This window comes from Podarcis bocagei (genome assembly GCF_964188305.1).
Source record: "Podarcis bocagei genome assembly, chromosome: 8".
Classification (NCBI taxonomy): Eukaryota; Metazoa; Chordata; class Lepidosauria; order Squamata; family Lacertidae; genus Podarcis; species Podarcis bocagei.
In genome coordinates, this window is record NC_138133.1 from 38,586,490 (window position 1) to 38,600,803 (window position 14,314).

General features: G+C 40.2%; 1 protein-coding gene across 5 annotated transcripts in view; it reads right to left on the reverse strand.

The window, feature by feature from the left end:
- Window positions 1–421: 421 nt before the first annotated feature.
- The window catches only part of SOCS6 (suppressor of cytokine signaling 6), a 33,855-nt gene continuing 19,962 nt past the window's right edge, over window positions 422–14,314 (reverse strand). For all 5 annotated transcript variants that reach the window (XM_081205618.1, XM_081205615.1, XM_081205619.1 and 2 more), the window contains exon 2: window positions 422–8,364. In XM_081205618.1, the coding sequence (XP_081061744.1) occupies window positions 6,634–8,241 (1,608 nt within the window). In that variant the 5' untranslated portion in view covers window positions 8,242–8,364 and the 3' untranslated portion in view covers window positions 422–6,633. The remainder of the gene's footprint in view (window positions 8,365–14,314) is intronic.

A 14,314-nucleotide genomic window follows, 5' to 3' on the forward strand; every position in this document is an offset into this window, starting at 1 on the left:
TAAAGAAAAATTACACCTACTTTGCCTGGGCATATGCGAATCTGTAAAAGGTTTGGAATTCATTAAAGGAGAAGGGTTTTTCCATTTGTAAACGCAAACTGGAACCAGCAAATGAGGAAAACTGGTGAGAGTTTTCAGATATTAACTTTACTGGATGATTATCTTCATTTTACTAAAATATACACCACAGATTATTTTTTGTGAATGTTTTTTTTATTTACACACCGTATCTAGAAGCAGATACATAAATCCTTATACAATTTTTCAAAAAATGTGCAAGAAATTACTATAATCTTTTTAACAAACCAAAACACATTTAAAATCAATGGACTTTGGATAATTCATTCTGTTGTGTGCTTAATACAAATAATGCACACTCAGTTGGAAACATACAGAAAAGTGTAAACTACAGCAATCTGGATTTTAAGTATTAATTTCATGGCACTCCATCACCACTATAAAAATTATTTAACCCAATATGTAGTAGTACAAAATTCTATAAGAATTTCTGCCCCATCCCATTATTGGCATAAAGAGTTTGGACTATTCTCCAAATACATCAAACTCTACAGTATTTTGTCATTTTAAGGTCTATCCCATCTTTGTCAAAGAGCATGTCTTTCATATATATTTTTGTAGTATTCAAAGATACAATATTAGCAATTGCTGATGTGACCATATTTTAGCTTAAAATTTGAAAGTTATATAGCTGAAGACCCTTCCTTACTGGAATTCACAGTCAATATATTGCTGGTATTTTGGTTTCACTTAACAGTTCCAATATTTACACATTTAAGAAATGAATTTGTACGAAAAAACCGCATGTTCTGCAAAGTTCAGCAGTAAGAGTTCATATGGAGATAAGCACCTTGACATGAATATTAAAGATAACCTGGGGATTTTGAAAACAAAGACTCTCCTGGGTTTGCAGGACTTGATCTCCTGGGACCAGAACATAATGGACAGAATTACAAGGGGGGGGGGGGAGTAAGTAAAGTTCTGGTTGAATTTCCTCCCTCTCCAAGAATCACTTGCCTCAAGTTAGAAAATATGCAACGTACTCAAACATTGTTAGGGGAAATACTTCAAGCTTCATATGAATTATCAGTTTTGCTAGGGTCTTCCTTCTCTACACCACTATAAAAAAATGCTCTGACCCTCACAGACACTGATCCGACCTTTCCTTCTTCTCCCTGCCCCCCCCCCCCAGCAGCACAATCTGGAAGAGTTTTGAAAGAGCTGCCCCAACTTCATTTTTGCTGCTCCTACTGAGGCTGTGGAATGGGCTCAGAGCTGCGCTACCACCTTTCCTAATTCAAAAATACTATATTCACCACAGAAGAAAGCTGGGTTTGAGTAAACATCTTCTGCAGATGTAGGATGTTACTTTTAGAAGATCTAAACGTACGAAGCGTCTGACAAAAATTAGCTGGTCTTAGCTGGTCATGTAACTACACTTGAACAGTGGGTCTGTTAAGAATATTTGTTGCCTGTGTGTCTGCTTAATGAAGATCTAAAACAGAAAGTGTAAGGGGAAGGCCTTAAAGAAGGCAAAAATTCAGGGAGACTTTGCTGCTATGATTGCAAGCCATATTTACAGTACTGGAGTATCCTCACAAGTGAAGAAAGGAAAGTATGTCTATTTCCCGTGGACTGATATGCTAGAATCACCGTTACACTGTATTGTGCATGTAAGCTATCTCTCTCTAGTCTTGAGTATCCCAGGTTTGAAAATATCCAATGTGCAGATGTTATTTCATAGCCTATTAAAGGCAGCAAAGAAACAAGGCAGGCACATTTCAGCAGCACTGTCAGGTGCTTTTGCTGTAACAACAGAAGAAATCTATTAAAGTCTTGTAATACAATCTTTGAAACAAAAAAATCCCTTTATTATTGAAACCATAGTGCTGCAAGAGGGTAGACTAGTTTAAAGAAGTCTTGCCCATCCCTCTGAAGGAACAGCAGCACAGGTGCACAGCTGTCTGCTTCAGCTTTTGTGTGCTCGCAGCCCATTGGGAACACACCAGAGAGGGAGTTCTAAGGGTCTCAGGCTTTAAAGTCCACATCTGAGAAAGGAGGGAGCAGCAAGCGGTTGGACACACTGGCTACAGAGGCCCTCTGCTGGGACTGCAACCAACACGAAGAATGCAGGTGCCAGACTGCCAGAGGCACCACATACTGACCTGTTGCGGTCTTGGGCTTTTGGATCCTATTGTCTATATGTGGAGGTCCGTCAAACTGGATTGTTCCCTTTGTTTCTTACACCAAAGTCTACTCATTGTAAGCTCAGAAATCACCGCTGCAGTTCACGTTTGCTTTCTCGAAACCTATCTGAAAAATACAGCTATTGCCCTCAGAAAAATGTAATCAGTAGTTCTGTTTTAAAGTGATGCACTCCCACCAGGGAAGGCCAGAGCTCTGTGGTGGAGCCCTGCCTGCAGGAGTTCAATCCCTGGCATCCCCAGGGCTTGGAGGGACCCCTGCCTGAAACCCTCAAGAGTCCCTACCAGTCAGTGTGGACAAACTTCCTATGTTACGGACTTCATTTGCTTTCTCCATACAAATTAATTAGTTCTTTGTCTTATTTTTATCATGAACTTGTTATCGGTCTAATTTTACACCACTATTTTTCCTGCCAATCTGCAATAGCCTTTTCTGCTTATAGTATTAGCATGTTTAAACTGCAGTTATTAACCAAGCTATGCTAGTGCAGAGGCAATAGTGTTTTTCATCACAACCAAGCGTAAGTATTCCACAAACCCTCCCAGAAGTTGTTTATTATTTCTGCTGATGTTTCAACAGCAGAAAAACGTTGATATGTAATCTATGCCGTTTGTTTATAGAATAGTAAGAAAACTTTAGGAAATTACCTCAACAGGTTAACACAAATGCTGAGCAGCTTGACTGATGTAGTTCTCCCAAAACTTTATAGAGTGTCCCTTTCCTTCAGTGTTATAAACTGTCAATCTAAGAATGCACTATGTGTTAAATGCAATTTAAACATGACTCAGATTAACAGCTTGCAGGAGTAATCTATTGGCATGAGCAATGTCACATGGGAGAAACTCAACAGCAACTGTGAACAGGGGCTTCTGCTTTCTAGCAGACTATGTTTGTTGGAGGTTGTTATGAAGTCTTGCATAAGACTTCTGTTATTACACTGAACATATGAGCAGGCCATTTAGGCAACCAGTTAAAACGCACAAAAATGTGACTGAATATAACACATAGATCTTTGTGGCAATGAGATATGTCCATCCTATGAAGTACAAAGAACAGAGCAATAAAGGCAATTCAAAAAGTGTTTTCAATGGAATCATTCAGTTGAAATGTACTCATTCCTTTATGTAATACATGGGTGCAACTCACCTCAAGGAGCAATTGCCCCCAAATGCCAAACTGAAGCTTGGAAATACATAGAGCAGAAGCCACTCATTCTGTCTGTCTTATTGTCCTAAGCAGTTTTGGGCCAGAAGATCCTCCAGGGCAGATGGTGTTGGATTACACTTTAAATGTTTCCCCACCTCCTGAACAAGCTTGGTCACTTGCTTCAGGACCATTCAGAGCAGAAACAAAATGCCAGCATCAATGCTGCAATTATGTCTGCTCATCCACGCTCAGGCATTTCCTAGGTAGCTGTCAGCAGCAAAAGATAAAATAGCTGCTTCTACTAGGCAGTTTTTCCAGCTGGACCGCTTGCTTAGCCCAGATGTGTTTGAGGGAAAGTGTATGCATTGGGGTTGCTGCTCTAGCTGATGAGAGGTTGGCTTGCTAGAAGATGAAGGCCTAGCAACGGGAAGGGCAAAGGCAGATCTAACAATTTAATACTTTTATGGAGTATATGACTATAGGTTGCCATTTATTGGGACACAATGTCTTCCCCAAGTCCACTAAACTGCACAGTGGAAGAAAGCAGCTGCTCCTGTAGAACTGTGCTACAAGAGCAAAGAGGAAAGCAGTGAAAAGCTAAGCATTGCAAGAACCACCTCTGAAAACCTGTTTTCAATACAAATGAACTGAAGAGAGTATGAGAAGGAATGCAGCATGCACGTTCATGCTGTCTCAGAACAGCAATATGACTGGAACATTAGAGATCTAAATATACAACTCATATGGAACTGTAATACCATCATAACTCGTAACATCATTATTTAGAGTTTAGACACCAGGATAATGTTTACTTTTGACCTTTGCCATAATACAGATTATTATTCCAGGAAACGTTTTTACTCCAACCACACAGATTTTTATTTTATTTTTGCATTTGAAGGGGAAATACCCCGCACCCACCCCCCAAATGACAAGGGTATTAAGCTAACAAGTATGCTTCCTATTGTATAAAATGAATTACTTCTTTCTTCCTCAGACTCAAAACACTGTACCATAGTATATATTATTGTGCCTTTTGTGTATAAAATTTGTAGTCTTGCTTTGGGGGTAAAAATCAGAAAACCAAATGAAGATTTTGCATAAATATCAGGATGGCAAAGCCAGTAAGTGACACCCATGAATACTTTGCTCAGGAATTTAAGAATACATCTCTCTAAATACTCCCCACACCTCAGAACCTATTTTAACTGGGCAAGAGAGACACTTCCACCTCTCACTCCCACAGCAAAAGTCATGCTTTGCCTCTGATATTCTTTTTAAACACTATGATCTAAAAATATTTTTTTAAAAAATAGAAGTTTAGCATATCGATTCAGGCAACCCAGGATGTGGCACCATTGCAGCACCTTGCAGCAACACTGTACTTTAATATTATAAACTCATTCAGAGCACAAAAAAGGCTAGGTAGAACAAGCAATAGAGAATTATCAAGAAGCGAAGATTTTTCAAAACTTTATCACCCTTTAATATTTTTTCACTAAACAGAAACATATTCAAATTTTTGAGATGGGAAGATGAAAAAGAAAATTACTAATGGCCATATCTTTCAGAGGACAGGGGGGAAAACATAAAACTAAAACAAGACATTTGAAAATGGCACAAAATAAATTTTGTAACCTACAAACCTAGCCTCCAAAATACTACTTTTTTTTCTCCAGAAATTTCAGAGTTCAGTTTCCTGCTTGCTAACATTTTGATTAACTAGATCTTTCCTTAATGCAAACAGGAATACTTCCTTTCCACCATATAATGCTCGGTAGAAGCAGTCCCATAATGGCCCCAATCCAAAGTTACTTAGTTACATTTAGGTCCAGCAGCAACTTCTCCTGCTGGTTTCTACAGAACCAACTTTTGGATTGGATCCATTGTGTAAACTATGTAAATCTATCTTCCTCTGGAAAACCTAGTGCAGGATTTTCCCATATCTCGCATATTAAATGGGACTGCTTTTCCTTGTTTTGAATAAGACTAAGCAGAAATGAGTCTGGTAATGCACTGGAATATTTCCTATAGGGATTATGCCATAATGTAATCAATTCAGTCTTAATTTCAAAACATGCAAGGTTTTTTAAAAATGAAACTTTGGGGATAATTTTAATTTATTCTCTTCCCATCTTACATATTGAAATGAATATAATGATGGAAAATGTATGCTAAGCAAATAAAAAAACATTTAAGGGCATTATCTAGCAAAGTTAAGTACTTGCTAATCCCATCAATTTCTATGGGAGAAATTTAAGCATGTGCATAACTCATCTATGAAATTAATTAAATTTGAATTGACTTAACTTTGGCTAGATGATGTCTCAATTTTGCAGGAAACATGGGGTAATGTTTAGATCTTCTGGTCAAATAATAACTTTTAAAATCCTACCGACAAAGAACCCACTATGTTGAAATTATCCGAAAAAGGATAGATTTCAGTTATCCGACCATGTGCTACCATAGCTTTGTCAAAATCAGTTTTACATGGATATCAAATAGTTTTAAAAAATGGCCTCTGATTTACATTAACTTTTGTCTAAATACAGAATACTAGCAATATTTTTCCCCAAGTCTGTTTTGAAAGGCTGTTTTTAAAACTTAAAAAAATGGTTAAGAATTAACAAAAAAAAGCGCAAAACAATATATACAATCTTTGAAACTAGTTTAGGAGAAAGGAGGCTTTCAAAACATATGTTGCATAACTGTTGCGTCACACATTCCCTCCAGCCTACAGTTAACTTTATGTTTTTAATTAGGATACTGGGAAATCTTTCTCAGCATACATCTAAATTCTGTATACCGGCACAATTTTTCCACTTTTTAAAAATTCAAAACAAAACAAAACCAGGCTGTTTGAAAAAGACAAAACATATCCCATCAAGTGTCAACTTTTACTTATGGTCGAAAACACATGAAATGTGCTTCAAATGCATAAAAATCACAGTGGATTAGCAGCAAAGGAGATGGGGAGTTTTAGGAAAACTTTTATCATTCACATTGTGATTATTTTGCACACTGAATGAAAGATAGCTATTCACTCTCCTAAAAAAAATATGCTGAGATCATTATTTTAAAACATAAAACCCAGACCACCCATTAAACAAATAAAAATGAATTACCCTTCTTTATGCACAAAATGAAATTATGGCAGCAAAAGACTGATAGCAATTAAAGTTTGTAAACGGTATTTCAATCTCTCTTCTTTATTTTATTTTGTTGTTGTTCCCAAAGTGCAAGATGCAAGGTTCCCATAAGCCTTCAGTAGTGCTTTTCTTGTAAATAATCCTTCATTTTGTTTGGCAAAGGCAGTTTCTGAATCAGATCTATTCTGGTATACTGGCGTATAACAAAGCGACACAGATACTGCAACGAGCGCACCTGCATAAAACGAGATACTGGATTGGTCAGTCTGACTGGGTAAGTTGTAGATCCAGGCAATCGAGACCTTGAATAGCAAAATGCTCCATTTTCAGAGTCCCTGATGGAGTGTTCAATGAGATCAACTATAGACGTATGTCCCTCCACATCTGGTTGTTCATAAAAGCTAAATCTGCCATTTGAATGCTCAATTCTTGTATGAAGAGTTTTCCCATGGGAACGGAAACTCAAACTTAAAAGATAGCGGTCATCAGAGCTATCTCGTACAAGAAACGAGCCATCAGGAACATTGGCCAATTTTCCTTCTGCTTCCCATCGTGTAATTGGGCCCCAGTACCACCCTTGCTTTGCAAGTTTTTTCAGTTCTTCTGTGAGGCTGGTCACAACCATAGGGCCACTGTTTTGTACAGAATCATAAACTCTTCCAACTCCAGGTGCAGAGTTAGGATCAAAATTCAAATGGCAACGCATACTTTCAGCCACATGGACATCTGTGGCGTTTAGGCCATTAAAGTTCCTTTGGATTTGATTATTCTGTATTGGAGGTAGCAACGGAGAGAGCGGAGGAACATCACTGTGATTGACTCTAGAGCTTTGCAACATGACTCCTGTGGTACCAATTAATAAACCACTCACTGCCTGGTCAACAAAGATATCTGGGGTAACTACTACATCTTGACTCACTGGACCCTCTTCTTCGTGAAATGCACTGCCACCCATTTGAGAAGAAACCGTCGAAACCTCCATGGGTGAGGAACTATCCAAACAGTAACTACGTGATCCTTCCAAAGGATACATTCCCTCATCTAAAGGCACAGTATACTGAATGTAGTCCTGAGGCATAAGTCCAATAACTACAGGCACATGTTCATCAATATGGAGATGCAAATCTCCATTCTGAGATTCTGTACTTTTCAATGCATTGTTTTGTTCCTGGAACACACTGTCGGACTGCAAGTCATGGAAATCTTTGCGAACACCATTCAGTGCAGGGCTTGGATTTGAGGAGTGGACCAAGGCCTTTGCTTTCACTTCCATTTTTATACATGTTTCTTCTGAGTTTGTTGGACGAAGCGGCCACGGAGTTGGGCTATAATGGTGATTTCGGAGGGATGTAGATCTAAGAGGTCTCTGAGCTCTCACATCTTTGAAGGTTATTGGAGCAGAAGAAGAAGAGAAGGTGTCGTCATCAGCAGAGCTAACAGATGGCGTGCTACCTTTGCCGCCTTTCTGCTTCTGTTTTGCTGAAAGCCGCCTTTTTAACGTACCCATTAAGCTTTCACTCTTCGATCTGTTTTTTCCACCTTTCTCATCTTCACTGTTGATGTCACAACTCGGCAAATCTTTACCATAGCAGCTACCAAACAAGGAGTCATCTTTTCCAAAATCATTTAACGATGGCTGTGCAACTACAACGAAGTCACTTTCATCTTTGCTCTTATTTAAATTAAAAGACTTACGAATGGTCTTGAGACTAATTTTCTTCATTATGAAAGTACAGCAAATCTGGCAGATTGACTCTTCTGAAGTTCTGCCCCTAAAGCATGTAATGCAGGAGCTTCTTCATTGATGTGCGTTATCCAGTCTCATTTAACTTCGAAGTCCCATTTCCTGTGGGGAAGAGGAGAAATAAAGATTATTTTATGTATTTGGAAAGACACATTATTTACACTACAGCAATGGTAAAGAGATCTACATAACCAAAGTATAAGCTTAAAGAAATATCAACATACTATCATATGCCATTTTTATTTGCAAACTATATTATATATTTTTTATTGTATTCATCTTTGATTTGTTGGCTGATCAGTCTTTTGAGGCTTAAGCTTTGGATTAAAATTACAACAGACCCCTTCTGTTCACATTTTGAAAGAAACTGAGTATTTTCATGACTCTCCTTTTCTGTAGAAGGTGCATACTCTGAGAATGTCCAGTTTTATAAACACTTCCCGCAAGGGGTGAGTAAAGAAAGAAGAAAATGTAGATATCAGGTTTCCATGAACAGATCATGCAATATACAATGACACATTACTGATGACTCCTCTAGGCATTGCAGGTTTACAGAGTAGGTAAAGAGCTTTCTTTCCTCTTTTAACACTGAGTCAACATTAGCTGTACACTTCTATATAATCAATGGCAGCACTGATATAAGGAAAGCCTGGCTTCTACTCCTGCCTTTTGTGAGCCTTAATGAATTCACGAATTGCAATCTCTTACTTTCTCCTTAAGAACTCAATAGAAGCTATTCAACTGCAGAACAGGAAGAATATATCTCCCATCATGAGTTACTATTTTACTGGCAATTGGCCAGCCCACATTTAGTGCAATACAATTCACCTTGTGCTAGGAATCTCCTTCCTGCATATGTTATGATTTGCTACCTGTGCCTCTGATATTGGTAACTGTTATGTGAATTCAGCATGAACTCAGCTCCCAAAGTCTAGAAAGAAATCCAAAATAAAATCTGTATGAGCTAAAAATGCACATTATGCACACCAGTTTCACCTTAGTGCAAGAAACACTCCTCCCATGATGTTTTTCACAATCCCAATCCTGCAGCAGCTTCTTATAAAGCTTCCAAGGACAAGGGGTAGGGTAGCTGTAAACATGTAGTTTTTGAACGTAGTTCAATTTTCTTATTAACTGTTCCACTAAGAGTAAGTATTAATTTTTCAGAGTCATTAAAGGAAGGATTATGCATGATGAATAGACAACATTCTAGGATTTCTTCTTATGTATTTTTGTCTGAAATATCTTAACTATACACTTAGGACAGCATTTTTGCATGCAGCTTTAGTGTTCAGCTTCCAGATTTTCCAGCAAGACTAGAACTCTAAACAACAACCTTTGATACCAGATTAACACATTTATTGCTTAGATACCCATTTGACAAGTATCTAATAGCACTATTCTGGAAAGTACACAATAATAGCTTCCCACTGAGCAAGTTTTTATTAGTGGAAAGACTGCACATCTGATATTCTAGAAAAGTAAAACCAATGCCCTTTATAAAAGAAAACTTTGTATCTAAACATTTCATTTTAATTTGTCGTTTCTAATAACCTTCAGTTTTTGTTGAACCTTTACAAAATCGCACCAACACTGTGGTTAATTTAGCCTTTGCATTAATAGTCCTTCAAACTGACATTATATTCTTACATATTTTCAGTATAGCTTTTATTTTATTTTTTAATTGTACTGATAAAGTAGCTTTTACTGTTTATTATACCTATTTTCATGTTTTGCTTTAAAGCATTTGAAATTAGAAACATTAAATTCTAAATAAAATATCTGACACACAAACATTTCTTACTGCAACATACTATCAGTGAAACCCTAGGAAACTTTATTCAGAAGAAAGTAAAGGTTTGTTCAAGAGGGAATACTCACTAATAACTGTGCTTTCAATTGCAGCCTAAGTAAATTTCCAGTACCTGTGGAGCAATCATAGAAGCTGAAAAAGTGTAACAGACTCCAAATTGTCGTGTCAAATCTTCTACATCTTACACTGTATTTGAGATTTAAATATTTTTTTGGGGGGGAGGGGGGGAGATCTACTGCTGTTTTGGGATATTAGTCTTTATCTCCAGGCAGCCAATTTATTTAATGTAAAAGATTCAGAAAATATGACTAAATTGATTTCTACAGCACTTATAGTGTGATCTGCAAACTACTTCATATGGAATAATTACACAACACTTATCTTACTTCATTAATAGCTCTAAAAGGATTCAAGAGCAAGTATTCTGGATTAGGACATTCTCACAATTAGTGTGCGGCAGAATAACCTTGTGTATGCTGCAAAGTACCAAATTGTCTGTGCAAAGATAAACGTCATTTAATCAATTACAGCTCTGACCTAAAGCTACTGATTTCACTGAGAAGACTCTCACTTATTTTAATTGGATTTGTCTCTGGCCTTGCAACAGTCAGCCACTGACTTTGTATTTAACCTTGAGAATGTTCAGGTCCCACTGACCTTCTACAGGTAAACAAATAAAAATATGCCTAGAAGATAACAGAGTTCAACTGAAAACAACTCTCTAATTATTAAGTAATACTGATCAACTGGAGTAATTCCCTACAGTGAAATTCATCATTGCTTCCTGTTTATCTTCTCTACAATAATTCTGAGGAAATTTGCAACAATTACAAATTTCAAGGAAGTTTTAGCAGCAGTCCTAAATTTTATGCTTTGTATCATTATCAGACTTCTTTAAAAGCAAGTACACCCAGTTCAGATGTAATGCTACACCATGGTTCAATATTACAGCAGCAATGAGTCAGCCCTTTGTATTTGGCTCAGGCTTTTTAGAACTTTTTGTGTTATGCTTTATCTCTGTTTTAATATTGAAAATGCTGTATAATATACACGTAAGTTCTCATGTCTATGGTGGATCAGCCTCTTGAGGCAGATTAACTGTGATTTGTCAGTGGTCTGTGAATTTAAATGGAATGTCAAAACACAATTGGTTGCTGAAGCAGAGACTTAACACTCCAGCTTTCGTATGGAGAACAGCAAAGCAGTAGCAAGGCTGGCACATCAGTAAAGCTAATCTGGGACTCCCATCATTGTACAGTGGTACCCCGCAAGACGAACGCCTCGCGAGACAAAAACTCGCAAAACGAAAGGTTTTTTCGTTTTCGAGTTGCCTCGCAAGACGAATTTCCCTATGGGCTTGCTTCGCAAGACGAAGCTTGCCCCGCAAGCTCCAGGGACAGCGGGTCTTCCCGCTGTCCCCGGACCTCTTTTGAAGCAAGGGGCGGCGTGGAGAAGCGATCTCCCCGCAGCCCCTTGCTTCAAAAGAGGTCTGGGGACAGCGGGGAAGAAGCGATCTTCTCCCCGCAGCCCCAGGTCCGGGGACAGCGGGAAGCGCTTCCCGCTGTCCCCGGACCTCTTTTGAAGCAAGGGGCGGCGGGGAGAAACGATCTCCCCGCAGCCCCTTGCTTCAAAAGAGGTCTGGGGACAGCGGGAAAGAAGCGAGCTTCTCCCCGCAGCCCCAGGTCCGCGGACAGCGGGAAGCGCTTCCCGCTGTCCCCGGACCTCTTTTGAAGCAAGGGGCGGCGGGGAGAAGCGATCTCCCCGCAGCCCCTTGCTTGAAAAGAGGTCCGGGGACAGCGGGGAAGAAGCGATCTTCTCCCTGCAGCCCCAGGTCCGGGGACAGCGGGAAGCGCTTCCCGCTGTCCCCGGACCTCTTTTGAAGCAAGGGGCGGCGGGGAGAAGCCTGCCCCCACCGCCTGGCTTCGGAACGGTGCTCCGAAGCCGGGCGGCGGGGTGGGAACACCTTCTGAAGGCGGGCGGGGGGCGAAAGTCTTTGTTCCCCCCTGCCTGCCTTCCCGGGAGAGCGGAGAAACACAGCGCGTTTCTCCGCTGTCCCGGAGGGCTTTTGAAGGCAGGCGGGGGGGGGAAGACTTTCGCCCCCCGCCCGCCTTCCCGGGGCAGCGGAGACTTCTCTGCTGTCCCGGGCGATCTTAAAATGCTGGCGGGCGGCAGCGAAGCTTTCGCTGCCACCCACCAGCATTTTAAAATCGCCCCGGGACAGCGGGGGCTTTTAAAATGCTGGCGGTCGGCAGCAAAGCCCTCCTGTCCCCGGAGCTTGCGGGGCGGGAGGTGGGGAGAAGGGCTTTTCTTCCCACCGCCAGCCTTCAGAACAGCCTTCTGAAGGCTGGCGGTGGGAAGAAAAGCCCTTGTCGTCGTCCCCCCCAGCCTTCAGAAGAGGTCGGGGGACAGACTGTCCCCGGACCTGGTCTGAAGGCGGTTTCCCTAGGAACGCATTAATTGATTTTCAATGCATTCCTATGGGAAACCGTGCATCGCAAGACGAAAAACTCGCAAGAAGAAAAAACTTGCGGAACGAATTAATTTCGTCTTGCAAGGCACCACTGTAGCAGGTCATTGCAGATGTGTCACTGTTCATACTCAGAAACCTTATTTGCTGGTCATAACAAATTCCTTCTCCAAGCCAAGAACTACTCTTGTCACAACCATTTTGCCTACATGTAAATAGGGCTGCCCAATAAATCACCATATCGTTGAATACCTGTGTTGAAATAGCATTGTGATAAAGTGTTTCAACAAGGCAATATGCTTCACCGGTATCTTTCCACTTAGGGCTCAGCCAATTATGCAGAGGAACACCCCCTACCCCCCACGGCTAGACAGTAAACAAAGAATGCAAGCAAAGAACTGGAAAGCAATTCTTTCTTTCCCCACCAATGAAAAAAAGAGGGGGAAGAGTTTGTTTTATTTTATGGTGGTGTTTATGTTGTTGGTTCCCCCTAAACAGCTTTCCTCCCTATCAAAAGTGTTTTTTTTATTGTATAAAGGAAACTATCTTTTTACTTGCTTGCCCTCCCTGTGATAAAAAGGGAGAGATTGGTAGAATGAGGGCTTTGAGGGGGGGCCTTCGGTGTGTGGGGGGGGAATGGAGGGAAGATTTATGCTGAAATGGGAGGTTGGGTACTATGTGAGAATGATGGGGAAAGTGTTTTTTGGTAAGCAGTGCAAAGCAAATGTGTGTCTACTCACAAGCAAGCCCTACTGAATTCAATGAGGCTTACTCCCAGGAAAGTAGAAATTTAGTTGAACTCAGTGGGGCTTATGCATGCATAGATTTCTCTTACTGTATTTTTCTGTCTATAAGACACCCCTATGTATAAGACGCCCCCTATTTGGGGGGGGACTCAGATTTAAGAAAATGGAGACGATGTATCCATGCATAAGATGCCCCCTAATTTTTGACATTATTTTTAGGGAACAAACCTAGACTTATACATGGAAAAAGACAGTAGATCTCTTAGTGTGGAAGCAGAAGGAAGTTTATTTAATATTTTTTATTAAATCTACTACCTTAAATTTTAAAGCCTTCCACTGCCACAGGGAGCTCCGACAAAGGCCCTCTGCTGCTGCAAGGAAGCACGGCGATGCTACGGGGAGGTACAGAGGGACCCTTTGCACCCCCTCCGCCATCATGGAATGGAAAGGGCCCGTCACCACGAGGCCCGCCAAGGCCCACCACAACAGCAGATATAGATCATAATATATCAAGATATTGTGATATTTAGCTGGTGATATATCATGATGTTGAAAACCAGTTATCGGCCAGCATATTCTCAGTTCCTCTTCCTTTTGCATGCAACCTCCTCTCCTGAAAATGGGGGGTGCACAGGGTGCAAGTCATTCAGGCCTGCTGCAGAAGTGGCATAACTACCATAGTGCTTTTTCCTACTCTTCCATTATCTGAGTTAAATCTTTTTGTTTTACTTTTAGAACAGAAATTATCTGATGCCCTTTAAGGTTGGATATTCTTTAGCCATCTTCTGGATTTCCCTGAACTCAAAGGAAAAATAAAGGCTTGATCTGGATTGCCCTATTGTGATTTACAAATAACATACAATTTATATCCTAAATACTTTAATTTAAAAGTAATTAAATCATGAGACGTTAAGAAGGAAGAAATCAGAAGTGACTGTAAAATATTGAGGGAGGGGGATCAATGCTTTTCCATCTCTTCTCTTAAGATCTGAAAACTTCCCGTTCCGCCTTCAGACATCTCCATGC